This window comes from Aethalodelphis obliquidens, unplaced genomic scaffold (assembly GCF_003676395.1).
Source record: "Aethalodelphis obliquidens isolate GAN/ISIS:26980383/991018 unplaced genomic scaffold, ASM367639v1 scaffold84, whole genome shotgun sequence".
In the NCBI taxonomy this organism is placed as follows: domain Eukaryota; kingdom Metazoa; phylum Chordata; class Mammalia; order Artiodactyla; family Delphinidae; genus Aethalodelphis; species Aethalodelphis obliquidens.
Window position 1 is genome coordinate 1,921,538 of NW_020838028.1, and position 18,876 is coordinate 1,940,413.

The 18,876-nt window shown below is 40.9% G+C and overlaps 1 protein-coding gene across 2 annotated transcripts in view; it reads left to right on the forward strand.

Annotated features, from left to right (window-relative positions):
* The first annotated feature begins 1,383 nt into the window (after positions 1-1,383).
* The window catches only part of NELL2 (neural EGFL like 2), a 378,516-nt gene continuing 361,023 nt past the window's right edge, over positions 1,384-18,876 (forward strand). The window contains exons 1-3 of one of the 2 annotated variants that reach the window (XM_027093488.1): positions 1,384-1,546; positions 1,936-2,021; positions 2,462-2,590. In XM_027093488.1, coding sequence (XP_026949289.1) covers positions 1,967-2,021; positions 2,462-2,590 — 184 coding nt within the window. In that variant the 5' untranslated portion in view covers positions 1,384-1,546; positions 1,936-1,966. Of the gene's footprint in view, positions 2,022-2,461; positions 2,591-18,876 lie in introns of both variants that reach the window. The other variant, XM_027093487.1, reaches the window with a different exon arrangement.

Consider the following 18,876-nt stretch of genomic DNA (forward strand, 5'->3'; position numbering starts at 1 on the left):
TGTAGTTTTGCAAATTTACAAAGTTACATAAAACAATATTTCATCACATATATGTACTGGAATATTTCTCAAAGTTTACAAAATTACAGATAGAATCAAATGGGAAAACTGACGAGAGATCATTAAAACTTAATTTGGAAAAGCTTACAGATTCTGATTTTTTCCCTTAAACATTCCAAGGACAGAGCTAAATATGTTCCCCTCATTCCATTATAGTATAACATAGTACATGTTGCTCTACTGGAGCCTCAGACTCTACCAGTAGGTATTTTGGTAACTAGCTGGGTAGGATCCTTTTGGAGAATTCAGAATCTACTTGTTTGGATGGAAAGTTAAGAAACTCAGTTGATCTTTGTACAGATTAACAATTTAGTCGCTTTTGAAACTTACTTTTTCAATATGGGACTTTAATGTCATTATTCAAAATTTACCTCAAAATTTAAGGGCTATAGAATACTATATGCTGTTAACCTCAAGTATACTTTTGCCTGCTGAGAATTAGATCTCAAATGACCTCACTGTTACGGTTTCGGTGCATATGGTGAAGGGTGGGTAGAGCCTGCATGAGTGTGGTCAACGATGGGGTGGCTCTTCTCTCTTGCCCAGGCTCTGTAGTCGTCTTCTGCTCGTTTCTCTGCCCCTCGGCCCCATCGCCCGTGTGTGTCATTATCTATCGATCATCTATCTATCTATCTGTCTATCTATCTATCTATCTATCTATCTATCTATCTATCATCACCTTTTATCTCTTCTTTTCGGGATGGGCAGGCACGCTGACTCTGTTGGCCTTGCCTCCTGCTGTCCTGGAGAACCAGAGCCCGGGTCTGGGCGCTGTGTTTGGCAGGGCGCGCGCGAGGTCCCGGAGCTGTCCAGCAGTTCCTGGCTAAGTTCTCCACTGCGCTCTCTGCACTGGGGAAGCTCTCCAGCGCCCCGCCCCGGCTAGGGAACCTCTCCCGCAGAGCTCCCAGGGCTTCCCAGGCTCGCCACCCGTCTCCGTCAGTTTCTCTCTACTTCCAGCCCCACCACGGGAGTCTAGCTTGCCTTCGCAGTCTTCCTCCACAACCCCCCCGAGAGGGAGTCCCCTCTCTAGTCCCCGAGGTTGCGCGACTGTATGCGGGCTTCCCGCCTTTGCCTAAAGGGCGGGCGAGTGCGTCTCCTTCTAGCCTCGCCTTCTGCGATTGGGTGATCCTTTCTCTCTCAGTCTTTCTAGACAGGCGCCCGAAATCTCGGGGTGAGAGCAAAGACCGCCCATCAACTTAGCACCTTGAAATAGAATCTTTCGATCCCGAAGGAGGTTGGCGTTGCCGGGGTCGGCGGGAGAGGAAGAAGGAGGGCGGAGGCTGCAACGGCTCCGGGGCTCGCTAGACGGGGCTTGGAGACCGAGGAGCCCGTGCGGGAGAGGGACACGGGGCGCGGGGCCTCGCCCTCGGGCTCCCTCCCTTCTTCCTCTCTCCCCGCCTCCCGGCCCGCCCCTCCCTCTCCGAAGAGCCGTCTCTCCTCCGTGTGTCTCCGAGCGCTCTCTCCATTGTCTCTGCCTTTACAACAGGTTCGGGCGGGGGTGAAGACAGGCGGGTGCGGGGCCGCCCCAGCCCCGGCTTTCTTGGGGCGGCCTTCCTTCCTCCGGGTGTGAGTGCCTTCGGCTGCTTTGATTCGGCTCCGGAGCTAATTCCCCGGCGGAGCAGCCCCCGGCGAGTCCGACCCCTCCCTCAGGGCCGCCTCCCAGCCCGCGCCCCGCCGCCTGGGTCTGCGTGTGGGAATGATGTGCGCGTTGGAGGGTCTAAGTTCTTCACGCGCCTGGGGGGTCCTCCCTTTTTTTTCTTAGGCAAGCAAATCGTACTCCTCTTACTAATCAGTAAATCCAAGGCAGCGGCAGGAAAGACAAACGCTGTCTTTCCCGCTTGATTCCAAGAACCTCTTCGATTTTTATTTTTAAAGAGGGAGACGATGGACTGAGCAGATCCACACCATGGAGTCTTGGGTCTTACTGAGAACATTCTGTTTGCTCTTCGGTCTCGGAGCAGGTGAGTGGCCTCAGAGCTGGGGCGGGAGAAGGGATGGCCCCCGCCTCTGGGCAGCCCGAGCTGCCTGGGGACGCCTCGCTCTTCCTCCACCTGAAGTAGGTCTGGAGTGGGAAGCTTGGAGTAGGGGGTGGGTTTGGATTTGGATGTTTTTCTGTGCTTGTCTTGGAGACAGCAGGGCGGGTCACACCCGTAGTCCAGGGTCTGAGGGCCAAGGGGAACTTTGCACCGAGAAGGGTTTAAAGTAGGTCACGGAAATGGGACTGGGTGCTCTGCTCTTTAAATCTCGATTGCTGATCTCAGGTAAGGCAGCGGAGGGAGTCGCCTCTTGTCAGTTTCCAATATTGTCTCTAAGACGCGGTTCTTTGCTGCCTTGGAGGAAGAGACTTATATTTTGACGGAGGTTTTTCTTTCTTTCCTCCTCCCTCCCCCACTCCCACCAGTCTGGGGGCTTGGTGTGGACCCCTCCCAACAGATTGACGTCTTAACGGAGTTAGGACTTGGGGAGTCCACGACCGGAGTGCGCCAGGTCCCCGGGCTACATAATGGGACGAAAGCCTTTCTTTTTCAAGGTAAGAGGCGCGTGCTCAGTCCCCAGTGTGGTTTCAGTTCGGATAACCCCGGGAGGAGCTGGCCTGACCCCTCTTCCTAACTTCTGTTTTGCCTCATGGATGACATCTGAGCTGAGATGTGGAGGGGTCAGTGTGAAATACACACACCTTCCATCTCTTTTTAAGTGGCTTGGTTTCTCTCTTCCCCCGCCCCCTCCTCTTTCTTACTTTGTACTCTTGCCAGTTCTAATGGATAGTCCCCGTAATTACTGTACAGAAACTCCGATGGCAGATGGTTGATTTTGGAGTCTGAGTAACAATGAATTATAAAACAAACGCCTCATTTGGGTGAAATTGATTTAGGTAGGGAATAGGGTAGCTTAATCTTAGTTAAGACACTGATCTCTGAAAGTTTCAAGTACAGTGGTGCCCAGTTGCAGAGGAATTTCTTTATGTGGGTAGCTTTGTGGAAAAATTAATATCTTTCAATAGTTTTAACTACTGTATGTCACAAACACACTATATTTGAGACAGGATTCCTCATTGAAAGATAATGATTCTTCTCCATCAATGATAGGAGAAAGGAAATAATATTCTCTTAAAAATTATTTTGAAAATATTTCAAATAAATGTTAATTCAAAAGTATACTTTGTCTCACCATTAATCGCATACTTAGGATTTTTAAACTTTTCTTTTGAAGTCAGTGGACTTTGGCTATGCACAAGTGTCTACATTTAAATTTATATTTAGGTGTGTTATGTAGTCAGAGCAAATTCCAATGCATCGGTCCTTCAGCTTTGATTTACCAACCTTTTTGAAGACTGCTTGGTTTGTGGGAAGGTGCTGTAGCATGAGCTTCTAAAACGTAGCTAAACACATACAGAAAGACTAGTTTCACATATGGTAAAGTACAGATGAGGCAAAAGAGAAATGGAATTTGGTTTAACATATTTGATGGACTGACTAAAGCGTCTTCTCCCCACCCCACCCACTTTTTCTTTTGTGATTTCAGTGCTGTGGCTTCAAAAAAAATGCAACTCATAATTACTAAAGAGTTGGATATGCAAAATAAAACCACTTCAGCAAATTTGCCACCGAGAAATAGGCATAAAATAAAACTTGAGTGTTTCTGTAGTGGTGTTGTTGCGTGGTATAGCCAGTATGTGTCACCATGGACAGTAACACCAAAGCTTACAGTTGGAAAAGGAGGAAATTGACATGTGTTGCATTTATTTAAAGCAAGTTTACTCTTACAATAAGTTAAATGCAGTTTTCTGTTTTAATTATGGTGAGCCTACTAAATGCTGTTACTGTGAGGGATATTCGTGATAATATTTTATTTACTTAGAGTTCTTTTTTTTGGTGGGGAGTGGGGGTGTGATTTGGATATTGACTCCTTTAACAACAATGACCAAATCTAATAAAGGAAATAAGACTTAGACCGTCAGCAAAATTCACAGAGCAGAATAAAAGTGTCATTAGAGTTAAGCTTCTGTTTTTCTCTTTTTCTTCTTCTCCTTTTTTTTCAAATCTCTGAGTTTTCAATCCCTGTGAGCTGGAAACAAAATTACTTCAGGGCTGCCAATTTGATTAAGTGGAAAGCTTTACAGAAGCTAAAGCTCCTGATAAACAAATGGCGTTGAAGTGCCCTTAAAATTTCCAAAGGTCCTTTAAATTATATTGGTGCTCTTCTTGTCTTTCTCTGAAGACCGTCTGAGCTGTCACAAATAGAAACCTTCAGGACTGTGCATTTTATGTTCTGATGCTAGACAATTTCTAGGAAATAGTCTCAAGGCACCACTATCTTCTCCTGGTTAAATTTTTATAAGAAATGTTTAGGATTCATTTTTATTTAAATTGCCAGTTCTTCAAGGTAGGCATTGTGTTGTGAATGAATTGGCCATACTTACTACATATCAGTGCACACCGATGAATTGTTTTGTTTCCTTGTTGGTACCAAGCACAATATTTAGACAGAGTAAATGCCTGACAAATATAGTGTACGAGATTTGGAGGTGTAAAGTTTTATTTCATGCCAAATTATGCACCTTATTTCATATAGCCAATCAATCAGCAAGTATTTGCTACCTGCTGTGTTCTCAGTAGGCGTGTATTACTGATGTGTTTATTATGCTCTAATGATTTCTCTGATTCTCAGATTTAGATTATAAAATTGACAATAGGTAGACCTTTGGCCCTGCTTGATAGTTTTGCATTACCTTGGAAAGGTCTTTTCTCTGCTATTAGAATGTGGAAACTGTTTTTAAGAAGTCAGTTCTGGGCTTTGCTGGGATTACATGGATTTTAGAGAGACAAAAGCTTTCAGCCTCTGAAGATTTTATGGATTCGCTTTATAGTGAATTGAGGGTGCGGCGGATATTTTTGTATAGTCTTCAAAATGGCATAGCAGGAATAGTAACACATTACAAACCTGTGAGGTGCTCTCAGATTTCACATAAACCTATCAGATATGTTACTTTGTGCTATCAGATATGTTCCAAATAGATGGAAGAGCTTTTTGAACCATCAAATCTCTCTATCTTCTTTTGTCTCTTATCTTTAAATTAAAGAAATCTCAACATACAATTTCCCAATGATTTTTGCTCATTTAACATTGCTTCTCCATTTAGCTAGTTCATTCTTCTCTTTATTGTTTTTTTAATATGCTTATAATTCAGTACTTTTAGAAACTAAAGAGTTTTTGTAAATTATTGTGCACTAAGAATCTACTATTAATAACTATTATATTCATTACATATGTATAATAAAAGGAAGTAGAAATGTATTTCAAAGTCATACCTGATTTTTGTCATATATAGCATCACTAAAATTGTTTTGTTGTTGTTGAAATTTGGTTTACAGTTGCTTTGGGAATTGAAGTAATAAGATGCTAAATTAGATCATCTTTTGATACATGTGGCTTTTGATCTGTGCCAATTATACTTTTCAAAAGAAAAAAGTGACCAGGCAACAGTTTGGAATCTATATCAAGATCTTCCATGTATTTCTAGCTACAGTCTGACTGATAGATACAAAAATACACTTATGGTTTTAAAAAATAGAGGACCAGGTTCTGACAGTCAAAAGACCTATGAAAGGTGGTAAAGAATTCTGAAATGTTAAGGGCTACTGAAATTATAAATAGAATTCTATCAACCTTGTTTAAAGTCTAGGGAATATTCTTCCAGATAATGATTATAATAATCTTTCCTGTTTATACATGAGACACCAAGAATGAGAGAATACAGAAGCATAGTTCTAGGACTTTCTAACATGATTTTTAGATCTTTGGTTTTAACATTTTGTCTGGCCAGGTTCCCAAACTAGATAGTTTCCTCTGTTGGTTTAATAAAGTTTCTTCTAAGGTGTTCACAGATTTTATAATGTCACTAATCCCCACGAGAGAAGTAGATAAAATCAAAGCATTTTTTTTTCCCCCAAGTTGGTTGGGAAATAAATATTTAGTAATTATTTTTAAAGAACTTTAAGATGTTAAAGGAAAAAAAATGTTCACAAGTCTACCTTATGCCAGTATTTGAAAACAGGAATGAAATTTGGCATTTGGTGGTGAGTCATTGGCTTGACTAGGCAACGGTAACTGCATTAAGGAAAGTGAGGTGGCAGTGAGTACTTTTCTTCAGTATGAAGATCAGAGAGTCTCTGTGGACTTAGAGACAATGGTCATTTTGATGCCGCATTAGAATAGAATAACACAATGACTGTGGGCTTTGAAGAGATGGGCTTTGAAACCAGTTAGACCCAAGTGGAATTTCATTAGTTGTGTTTCTATGGTGAAGTTACTTAATTTCTATGAGCTTCAGTACCCTAAATTATAAAATTAATGTTATGAAGAATTTTTTTGTGCACCTATTCTGCTAGGTGTTAGGCCTATAACAAATGAAGTTAGAACTTTACTTTCATAGTGCCTTAAAAATAGTCATTAAACAAACAATTACACAGATAATAATTTCATCACTGTTAAGATAAATGATATGAAGAGAAGCTAAGGATGTAATGGGAATCTACATTCTTGTTTAGGGAGTCACAGGATCAAGGAAACTGCCTTTGAAGGAGAGTCATTTAAGCTGATAGCCAAAGGATACATAAGAGTAGTCTGGGGAAGAGGCGCTGTGGGGATTCAGAAAGGAAGAGTAACACAGGCAAAGGAAATAGCATGAGCAAAGATCCTGACCTGAAATGAGCATGGTGCACTTGAGAAAATGGAAGAAATCCAGAGTAGTGGAAATGTAAGTGTTATGATATGAAATGAAGCAAACAAAGAAAGCACGGATCAGTTTACACAGTAGATCATATTTATACAGAAGAATTGAAAATTTATCATTATACAATATATACTGTGGTGGGCAGAATAATAGTCCCTCAAAGATGTTCACGTCCTAAGCCTAGGAACGGAGAATATGTTGTGTTACATGTCAAGGGGGAATTAAGGTTGCAAATCTTGGATGATCTGGGTAGGCCTCATGTAATCACAAAGGTCCTTTAAATCTGGAAGAGGGAGGTAGAAGAGTCAGTGTCAGAGTGATTCAAAGAAGAATGACTAGACCTGCCATTCATTGCTGGCTTTGAAGATAAAAGTGGGCAACGGCCAAAGCATGTGGGCAATCTCCAGAATTCAGAAAAGCAAGAAAACAGATTTTCATTTAGTGTGTCCAGAAGGAACACAGCATAGCTGACACCTTGATTTTAGCCCAGTGAGATACAATTTGAACTTCTGACCTCCAGAGATGTGAGATAATAAATTTGTGTTGATTTAAGCCAGTTATGTGTGTGGTGATTTGTTACAGCAGCAATAGGAAACTAATACAGATTTTGATTCATGGAAGTGGAGATGCTGTAAGAAATACCTAAAACTGTGGAAGTGGCTTTGACATTGGGCAATAGGCATAAGCTGGAAGAATTTTGAGGGACATGATAAAAAAGGCTGAATAGACTGTTAGTAGAAATATGGACATTGGCGATTCTACTAGTGAAGATTCAGAAGAAGATGGAACATAGTAAACAAAACCCAAATCACCTTTGAGAATACCTAAACTGTCATGAACAGACTATTTGTAGAAATATGGACATTAAAGGCAATGCTAGTGAGGGCTCAGATAGAAATCAGGAACATGTTATTGGAAACTAGAGGAAAGGATATCCTTGTTATATAGTGGCAGACAGCTTAGCTGAATTCTGCCCTGCAGTTATGTAGAAAGCAAGACTTGTAAACATGAGTTTATATATGTAGCTGAGGTGATATATATACAAAGTTTTAAAGGTGCAGCCTGGCTTTTTCTTGCTGCTTATAGTAAAATGTGAAAGGAGAGAGATAGATTGAGAGAAGAACTGTCAGGCAAGAAAGGAACCAGAACTTGGTATTTGAGAAATTCTTAACATATCCAGATTGCAAAATATGCTAAAATTAGGAGATTCACTGGCAGGAAAGCCTACTCAGGAGAGAAAGCCAATAGTGTGGTCTAAAAACCTTTTGCTAGTGCCTTAGAAGTAAGGTCAGAGTATTCAGTCACATAGAGGGCACTTTGAAGAAATTGAACGTGTGACTCATGTATTCCCTCAGACAACTCAGTGGAAACCTGTAATAGAGATGGATTTATCCAGGAAGTATTTGTGAAGGAGCCTGTTGTTTAATGGAGTAAATCTCTATGACGCATGTGGGAGACCCACAAGGTTCTTGAGAAAACCATACCAGCAATAACACTCCTGGCTTAACCTGAAAGGGCAAGTGAGAAGATGTAATGAAGGAAGGTTGTTGGGTCCCCCAAATTCTACAAGCAAGAAATAGGCTGGTTAAATTACTCAGCTGCAAACATGTGCCACCTTTCATGGGCAGAACTGAGAGCCCAGAAGACAGAGCTTAGAGCCTAGAGGGTGGAGCCAAGAATCACAGAGGATTATTCGCAGATCTTAAAACCAAATGCAGTTTACATGGCTGGATTTCAAAATTGCATGGATCTGGTGTCTAATTTTTTTAACTTCCATTTTCTCCCTTTTTGAATGTGGATGTCTATAACTGTTATTCTATTTCTATCCCACCATTTTATTTGGGGAGCAGTTAACTTGTTTCTTGAGTTTTACAGGTTTACAGATGAGAGAAATTGTGTCCCAGGATGGATAATACCCAAAGTCTCTTTTTTTTTTTTTTGTGATACGCGGGCCTTTCACTGTTGTGGCCTCTCCCGCTGCGGAGCACAGGCTCTGTACGCGCAGGCTCAGCAGCCATGGCTCACGGGCCCAGCCGCTCCGCGGCATGCGGGATCTTCCCGAACCGGGGCACGAACCTGTGTCCCCTGCATCAGCAGGCGGGCTCTCAACCACTGCGCCGCCAGGGAAGCCCCCAAAGTCTCATTTATACCTGATTTAGATGATGAGATTTAGGGCTTTTGAATTGATAAGATTTAGACCAGATTTTAAACTTCGGGTTGATATTCTAATGGGTTGAGACTTTGGGGGACTTTGGGATAGAGTAAATGTGTTTTGCCTGTGGGATGGTTATAAATCTTGCTGAAGGACAGATTATGGTAGGCTGGATAATGGTCCTCCAACTGTCCACATACTAAATCCTAAGAACCTGTAAATATGTTATGTTACGGGGTAAGGGGGGATTAAAGTTGCTGAAGGAATTAAGGTTGCTAATCAGTGGACTTTAAAATATGGAGATTATTTGGGTGGACTTTATGGAATCACTCGGGGGGTGCCCACAGGGCCATGTACCCAGGGCCATGGCCATGGCACTCCTTTAAATATGGAGGAGGGAGGTAGAAAAGTCAGTGTCAGTGTAATGTAACATGAGAAAGACTTGATTGGTCCTTGCTGACTTTGCACTTGGAAGGTGGTTTTGAACCAAGGAATGTGGGCAGCTTCTAGAAGCTGTAAAAAGTGAGGGAATGGATTTTCCCCTAGAACCTCCAGGAGGATCTCAGCCTCACAGACACCTTGATTTTAGCCCAGTGGGATTCATTTTGGACTTCTGAACCTCTAGAACGGCGAGATAATAAATTTGCATTGATTTAGCCATTAAGTTTGTGGTGATTTGCTACAGCAGTGATAGGAAACTGCTGTAGATGTTAAATGTTAATGTTCATTTATTTTGTAACTGAATTAAACTTTCTTTTGAGCCCTCCTTCTACTATCCATGAGAATAAATTTGTTCAGTGGTTAGAAACTTGAACTAGTCAGTTAAAGTTATCTTAGTCATTTGGGACTTAAAAGTTTTTTAAGTGTAAATTCAGAGTCTTCATACTAAATGATGAGTCTTTAAGGGATTCTCTCCATCATTCTGAGGACAAACAGAGTAAAATCAAGTTGTGGGTTTTTTCAGTTGTGCTTATTTTTCAAAAATGCACCCCTTCTTCCCCCAAAAGTTTCATCCAGAGGTTGAGGGGGAAAATTAGAAAGCATGCATATTTTGGAACTGGAATGGATAGCACTTAGCATGGTGTTTGGCACCCAGTAAGTATGGTAGTCAGAACTATGGACAGGGGCAAGAATTACTAGAGTTCTCTATCAAAAGTGCCAGGGGTGGGCTTCCCTGGTGGCGCAGTGGTTGAGAGTCCGCCTGCCGATGCAGGGGACACGGGTTCGTGCCCCGGTCCGGGAAGATCCCACACGCCGCGGAGCGGCTGGGCCCGTGAGCCATGGCCGCTCGGCCTGCACATCCGGAGCCTGTGCTCCGCGACGGGACAGGGGTATCTGTAGGATGCCAACTAGGTTTGATTTGGGAGAAGCTGGAGCAGTCTTGACAGGCTCTGACTGGTGAATGATCTCAAACGTCATGGCCAAAGCGCACCCTGGATAATAACTGAAGTGAAGGGCCTTTCTGTGGCTTTATTCCATCTCCCACTAGCTCATTCACCTCATGCTGGTCCCAGACCCCATTCTTTTTTTTTTTTGCGTTATGCCGGCCTCTCACTGCTGTGGCCTCTCCCGTTGCGGAGCACAGGCTCCCGACGCGCAGTTTCAGCGGCCATGGCTCACGGGCCCAGCCGCTCCGCAGCATGTGGGATCTTCCCGGACCGGGGCACGAACCCGTGTCCCCTGCATCGGCAGGCGGATTCTCAACCACTGCACCACCAGGGAAGCCCCCAGACCCCATTCTTGCAGACACCTATCCTTTTCTGAGTTCTTGTTATTATCTGTCCATAATTCAGATAATTATTGTCTGTATGCTAACTGGTAACTTTGGTATTAGATATTAAGGCCTTATGGTGTGATGTCTCCTGTTGATTTTACTTTAATTCAATTTAGCAAATATTTATTGCACTGCTATTATGTATAAGGATAGGACATACAGTATAATGGAGGAAAGAAGATGTCTACATAAGTTATTACAGGAGGTAAAGCAGGAACCAAAGTTTAATTGTAAATAGTGAAAAAGTAAATTTGGGACTTTATGTTAAAGAAGCTAGAAACTGTGACAATCATTTGTCCTAGTCTACATTTGACAAAATGTAGGTAATCATTTAACTGTTAGTCAGTTATAAGAACAAGTAAATAAAATCAAGTGTTGGGGTTTTCTGTTTGCTTATTTTTGCAAAAATATCTGAGGACTATCTCTTAACCTTTTAATAAGAAATCATTTATTTTGAGGTATTTATCATTTTGGTCAAATTTTTATTTTTCATGTTAAAAATTTATCTACCTATATAAGATCATCATAAGTTAGTGCCTTTGTGTGTCATTTGAGCATTCCTCTTACATTGTTTTTATCAATTTTATGAAACTTTTCATCTTTTGCTAGTCTTAGTTTAGAATTGACATTGAAGAGAGATGCCAGTCATGTGGAAACTCATTTTTTAGGGGATAATTTTTGTTATGGTAACTTTTGCTTCACATTTGTTGAAACTCAGATATAAACCACTGTAATTAAGAAGAATTAGGGAGAGAATAGATGGGAAGAAAAGTGGAGCACAGCTCTTCCCTTTCCCATTAGGGCTGCTGCCAGGAACTGGACACGGGCCCTTGGACAAGTATTTGCTGAGTTGTTCTTGATGGCAACCCTCCTGACAGCCTTCATTCTGGGGAAGGGATGGGGAACCCAGACAACCAGGTGTCTCTCCCTTCAAAGAGAAGATTTAGAATGTGGACAACAAACCAGTGCTTGGAAGGTCACACTCTACCTGTCTAGACAAAGGGAAGAAATGATGGAGACAATTCCAAGTTCAAATTGATGTGCAGTAGTAATTAGGAACATGGACTCCAGAGCTAGGTATCTTGGGTTCAAACTTTGGTTCCTTTGTTCACTAGTGTGAACCTGAATTTGTTGTTTAACGTATCTCTACTTCAATTGAGATAATGACAGTACTATTTCTTAGAGCTGCTGTGTAGATTATATGAATAAAACTGTGTATGGCATTTACTAAACATTCAATACACGTTAAATATTGTTTTTATTTGGAATTAGCTTAGCAGCAGATCAAGCTCCCTTGGATTGTTTTAGGGGCTCCCTGGTAGAAATGCTGCATTTTGTGGAGGAGCTAACCTAAGGTGACTTTCATGGGATGCAGGGATGAAGGTGAAGGTAGAGTGGAGTGGGGGAGAAACTGGCCCTGAAGCATCTCCTGTTCTATTTTTGTTGTTTGGGCTTTACTTGGGAGAAGAGGACATGCGGTTTTAGGTAGAGGGAAATGAGAACAAATGGTCAGTTTGGAGAGGAAGGGGTAAAATCTGCCCTGCTGTACCACTGTTCAGAAGTTGGGGGGGCATAGAGAAAACCAGCAAAAGAAGATTCAGAACGTAGTTCCTCTACAGTCACCCCAACACACATTACTTTTTAAGTGTATTAAAGGTTTAGCTTAGATTTTGAGTCATGTATTGTGGGGAGAAGTGTTAGAAGTTCTGAAAAACAACACAGTTGTTCTCCCTGGCTCTGTCTGGGTCACCGTGGCTTTCCTTGACAAGGTACCAGCTTGGTCTGTTGGTGGGAGCTGGTGGTAGAGGATAAGATTCCAGGGAACCTTGAATGGTGGTTTATGGGCCAGGGTAATGTTGACAGAACCTTTGGGGGTGGTCCTTTGGGTCCTTTCTGAATCAGAGTCACTTTCCCTACATTTCCTGCTACATCTTTGGCTTTTCTTTTTCTTTTTTTTTTTTTTAACATCTTTATTGGGGTATAATTGCTTTACAATGGTGTGTTAGTTTCTGCTTTATAACAAAGTGAATCAGTTATACATATACATATGTTCCCAAATCTCTTCCCTCTTTGGCTTTTCTTGAATATCTTGCTGGCATGATTGTTTCCCTCTGTAGTCCCTTTGCCAATTTTCATTCCAGTGGCACCTGGGACTCTGGTCTTAAGTGATTTACTGTCTTGTCTCTCTGTTGAGACTATAAGTTCCCCAGGGAAAGGATCATGCCATATACTTTTCCTGGCCACTAACAACTCTGTGCCAGTTCCTTCTCTGCATTGTTTTTCCTCTTTCTTTTTCCTGGTGAACTTTTACATATTATTCAGGACTCACCTAAGATACTAATCTTTCCTTGGTAGAATTGTTGTTTCTTCTTCTGTGTTCTCTAAGCTTTCTTTACTGAAACAACCACCTTGCTGTGTTATAGCTAGGGTTTTCTTTTTAACATAAAAACTCTGACCACTTTTATTTTCCTTGCTGCTACTTCCCCGATCCACACCATCGTCATCTTTTTTTTGCTGTACGGGGGCCTCTCACTGTTGTGGCCTCTCCCGTTGCGGAGCACAGGCTCCAGACGCGCAGGCTCAGCGGCCATGGCTCACGGGCCCAGCCGCTCCGCGGCACGTGGGATCTTCCCGGACCGGGGCACGAAGCCGTGTCCCCTGCATCGGCAGGCGGGACTCTCAACCACTGCGCCACCAGGGAAGCCCACCATCGTCATCTTTTGCCTGGATTATTGCAATAGCCTCCTAAGCAGTCTTCCTGTTTACCCTTTTGCTCCCCTGCAGTCTGTTCTCAACATACTTGTAGGAGTGATCTTTGCAAAACATAATTCACATCGTGTCACTGCTTTGCCCCAAACATTCAGCGGTTCCTCATTTCACTCAGAGTCAAAAATAAAGTTCTTATTATGCCCTACAAAGAGCTACATGAACACTGCCACCCCGCCGCATTACTTTCTGGCCTAATTTGCTGCTCTCTGCCTTGCTGTTGGCTTTAACCCTACTGGCCTTCTTCCCGTTCCTGAAATAGGCCTGGCACTCTCTTGACTCAGGGCCTTTGCACTGGCTGTTTGTAATGCCTGGAATCCTGCTCTCCCAGATGTCTACATGTTTTCCCACTAACTTTCTTCAGATGTTTTCTCAAATATCAGTTTGTTAATGAGGCCTACCCTGACCACTGAGTAAAATTTCAACTTGTCTTTTACCCCACAAGTATTCTTGATACCCTTTATTCTGATCTGTTAACTTCCATAACATTTATCATCTAACATGCTATGTAACGCACTTATTTATCATTTGAATTGTTTATTCTCTTTCTTCCCTCTGGAGAGTAAGCTCCATAAGAGCAGGGCTTCTTGGATGTTTTATTAACTAATATATCACCCAAGTGCCTAGCGTATAGTAAGAACTCCATAAATATTTGTCACATGAATCTACTTGTCTTGCTAACTAGATTGCGATCTCCTTGAGGCTTGGGACTCTGCCTTGCTTCTTGTGGCCTCCTGGCCTATTGTGGTGGCACACATGATATGCTCAGTAAACCATCAGTAAGTGAATATTTGTAATGTTGAATTGAGTCCATTTAGTCATGACAAATCAATTGTTTTTGGTGACATTATTATATTTTATATTTATGTAACTTTAAAGAAGGCTGAAGAACTCTTGTACTAAATCCAAACACCTACGTTCTTCTCCAGTCATAAGAAAAAGTAAGAGGGTTGAGAGGCATTGAAAAAGGGTAGCTCCGCTTAACTTAGTCTCTGAATTATTCTGAGAGAGCTCTTCTCTATCCCAAGATGAAGTGTGCCACAGAGGAAACAGCAGCATGGTGAAAAACCTGGACATCGTGAACACTTGTTAAAATTTTACTTTGAAGTATTGTGAATTCACCATTTAGCAGAGACACTCATATTCATATGGACGTACTCAGAAAGATTTCCAAGGCAGGTGGGATTGATTTGGGTTATCTATGCTGTGGTACTTTTCCACTATTGCAAATCAAGCAAACAAACTGGAATGTATCCAGAGGACAGCAACTGGAGAATTGAAAGGTTTGGAAACCATGTCAGATGAGGAACAGGTGAAAGAGTTTGGAATTTTTAGCCTGGAGAATAAAAGACACTGGAGATAGGACCCTATATTTTAGATATTTGAAGGACAGTCCTGTACGGGAGGGCTTAGGTTTATTTTGTGTTGTTCTAGAGCAGTAATGCCCAAATGTCAGCCTGATGATCAGTGGTTAATTGACTGCCTTGTTAAAAATACTCTCTGGCCTTCCTAAACTAACTAAGTTTGTATTTCTGGGGGGTGAATCCTAGGAATCTATAGTTTGAAAAATCTTCCTGTGATTTTGATGTTCAGTCAAATTTGTGAACCACTGTCTAGAACTAAGCTGTCCAGTGTAGCAGCCACTGGCCACATGTGGCTCTTGAGCACGTGAAATGTGCCTCCTACAGACTGAGATGCAGTGTAAGTATCAAAATACACATGGGGCTCTGAAGACAGTCTACAAAAAGAATGTAAAATCTCAATATTTTAATGTTGATTATATGTTGTAATAATATTTTGGATATATTTGGTCAAATACGTACATTATTAAAATTAAAATCCCCTGTTCCTTTATTTTGAAATGTGGCCAATAGAAACTTAAAATTATTTATGTGACTCACATTTGTGGCTCTCCTACTTCTTCTACTGGGCAGAACTGTTATAGAGGGCAAAACTAGGATCTGCAAAGGAAGTTAGGAAGAGGAAATTTTTGAGTCAATGTAAGAAAAGCATTTTCAACAAATAAATTCAAAAATTAAGAGGCTTATTTTAAGCAATACTTGTCCATCCATCTGTCCATCCATCCATCCATCCAATAAACATGCTTCTAATAATACTCAAATAGAGATTAAATGACCTATTTCAGGGAAGATGTTTCAATGGGTGTGGGGTGGGGATTAGACTAAATGATTTCTAAGGTTACTTTAGTTCCAGCTAAAAGTGAATTACTATCTTTTCCCTTTTAATTAACTTTTTATTGTAACTACAGGTGTCCAGGACATCTTCTTTTTCATCTGTCTGACAATCCTTGACTCTCTCTTCAAAACAGTTCCCTTTTAAAAAGCATCTTGAAGTTCTAGTATTCTGAAGTTTGCTACTGAGAGATATTCTGTCATTTACTACTGTGCTGTGCATTTTGTATCTGATTTATAAATATTCCTTCTTTTTAAAAATTGAAATATAGTTGATTTACAATGCTGTGTTAATTCTGCTGTACAGCAAAGTGATTCAGTTATATATATATGAACATTCTTTTTTATATTCTTTTCCATTATGGTTTATCAGAGGATATTGAGTATAGTTCCCTGTGTTACACAGTAGGACCTTGTGGTTTATCTATTCTATATATAATAGTTTGTGTGTGCTAACCCCAAACTCCCAATCCATCCCTCCCTCCACCCCCATGCCTCCTGGCAACCACAAGTCTGTTCTCTATGCCTGTGAGTCTGTTTCTGTTTCGTAGATAGGTTCATTTGTGTCATATGAATATTCCTTCTTAATGGTAGTGATCCACTTTATTTCTTCCATTCACTGGTGTCTTAGTGTTTAATCTATTTTGCTTGTCTATTTAAATGGAGAATCCCCTAGGCAAGCAGTATGTCTAATTCTATGTTCTTATAGTCTAACACATTGTACTGGTGGACCATTAAATGTTCCAGAAAAAGTGCCAAATAGATTAAGTATTTTAGAGCAGAATATAACCTATATTTTTAGAACTCATTTAAATTTCCGGCAGTAATTGGTAGCTGAACATCCTCACTATGAGTTGTGTGTGTTGACATATACTTGTAACTGAGCAGAGTTCTTCCTGGAGACTAACAGATTGTTAAAAAAAAAAAAAAGACACATAAAAACGGTTGCTGCATGCTACCAATGAGAGGCAGTGCTCCTAGTAACTCAATGTTGAACCTGGATGTTTCCTGAGAGCCTGTTGATTTTGGAGGAGGACATGTTCACTGATATACTTTGGTGTATTCTTACTACATTTCATCAAATTGCTAATTATACTATAAATACAGATTTGTTTAAAGTGTTTGAGTACTCCTGAGAGGCAGCTTATTTTATGTTACCATCATTCATGTTTGTTCTTCCTTCTGAGACATTTTCAAAAGTTCAGTTGAAATGTAAATACTTTGCTTCTGTTAATACTTCCTATCCCCTGATGTTCAGACTGAATTTTTATAGGATACTTAATAGATAATTTAATTCAAACATCTTAGAAAAGCACTGTGACTCTAGGCTTTCTGTTTTTGCCTTTCAAATGAAAACAAGGAGATTTTTCACTACAGGAGAGGAAACATCATACCCCAAGTAAAGGGGAGATTTGCTTTAAGATGTCTCAAAGGTGGGATTGTTGCATCCAAATTTGAGACCAAAGAATCCAAACTTGGGCTTGTCTGGGGTTTTAGGACACTTCATGTTTCATTACTATTCTGAAAGAAAACATGTGGACATGACTTTACCAAATTTCTTTAACTTAAAATTCGAGGGTCAGAAGTTGGAACTCATTTTAATTGGACTTTTAACATTTCAAACTCAAATCTGAGTTGCCTTTACCATAACCCTTACTAAATTCTTCCTGAAGTTCATCACTAATTTCTGTGATAAACAGTAATCCTGAAGAGACAGGACATTGTTTTAAATTATACTTTTCATAGGCTATTATGGGTTAAAATTAAGAATTTTTTGAGGTTGAAATGAATTGGATATAAGCACTTGAGTTGGAATGTTAAGTTGCAGTATGGGAATTTGCAAGAAATCAGGCCTATAAAGGGAAAGAAAAGAACCCAGAATAAATGTGTATTTACTGCTACTCACCTTGGAACACTGACTCTGATGCAGAGGTCAGTTTTTTTCAAGTTGCTGCAAAAATTTCATTAGCCTTATCATAGATGCCTCTCTACAACAAAGTATCTCATAGTACTTTTCATCCTTTTGCTGCTGTGGGTCTACTTTTTAATAATTGAGTTGCATTTCCAGTGGCAATAGTGTAATTTAAATTGTTCTTTGATAACACACTTCCAAATTAGAACATGTTTCCGAGACTAATGGAAAAAAAATGAGTGTTCACTCTGTGAATCATTGAGCAGGCAGGAAAGTGTCCAGTGGGGAGAACCCACCTATTTAATGGATGATTACTTTTTGTTATTTTGGTCAGCAAATTAGCAAAGTCAGAGGGTGAAGTTGGGGAAAGGCCAGATAGGCTGTGGAAAGTTGCAGGCTCAGTCTTATTTCTGAAACTTTCTGGGACTGATGTTAATTACACAGGCATCAGACTAGAAAAGGCCTGCTTTTAAGTAAACACTATCCTAGCTGTCATGAAGAAACTAGAGGGAATGTTTAAACTGTAGCCATCTGTGTGTAACAAAGCTTTTCTCTCATGGGAAGAAAACAGAATAGAGGTGCAAATGCAGAACTACCTCTTTTTAGACTTTGTGAAGTCATTATATAACCATGCAACAAATATGTATTACTGGGAGATATCGGAGGGTTCGTTTTCCTTTTTTTTTTTTATTATAAATTTATTTATTTATTTATTTTTGGCTGCATTGGGTCTTCATTACTGCGCCGGAGCTTTTCTCTAGTTGCGGTAAGTGGGGGCTACTCTTCGTTGTGGTGCATGGGCATCTCATTGCGGTGGCTTCTCTTGTTGAGGAGCACAGGCTCAAGGCACACGGGCTTCAGTAGTTGTGGCTTGCGGGCTCTAGAGCACAGGCTCAGTAGTTGTGGCTCACGGGCTTAGTTGCTCCACAGCATGTGGGATATTCCCGGACCAGGGCTCGAACCTGTGTCCCCTGCATTGGCAGGTGGATTCTTAACCACTGCACCACCAGGGAAGTCCCGGAGGCTTCGTTTTTTTTCCACACTATCTTAGTAGAAGAAGTAGGTAAGGAAAATATAATTTGTTATTTTTTTTTCCAACAGTGTATGTTGGGATATGACTCCACAGAAGGAAATGTTCAAATCATTAAACTGAGATGTAGAATTTCAGGTACAAGCTCTCTATTCAAGGAAAAATAGTAAATCAAATGCTCTGTTGATATTGATGACCATTGGACAGTGAATGCATTTAGATTTTAGTGGATTAAATGGAGAGAACTCATAAAATAA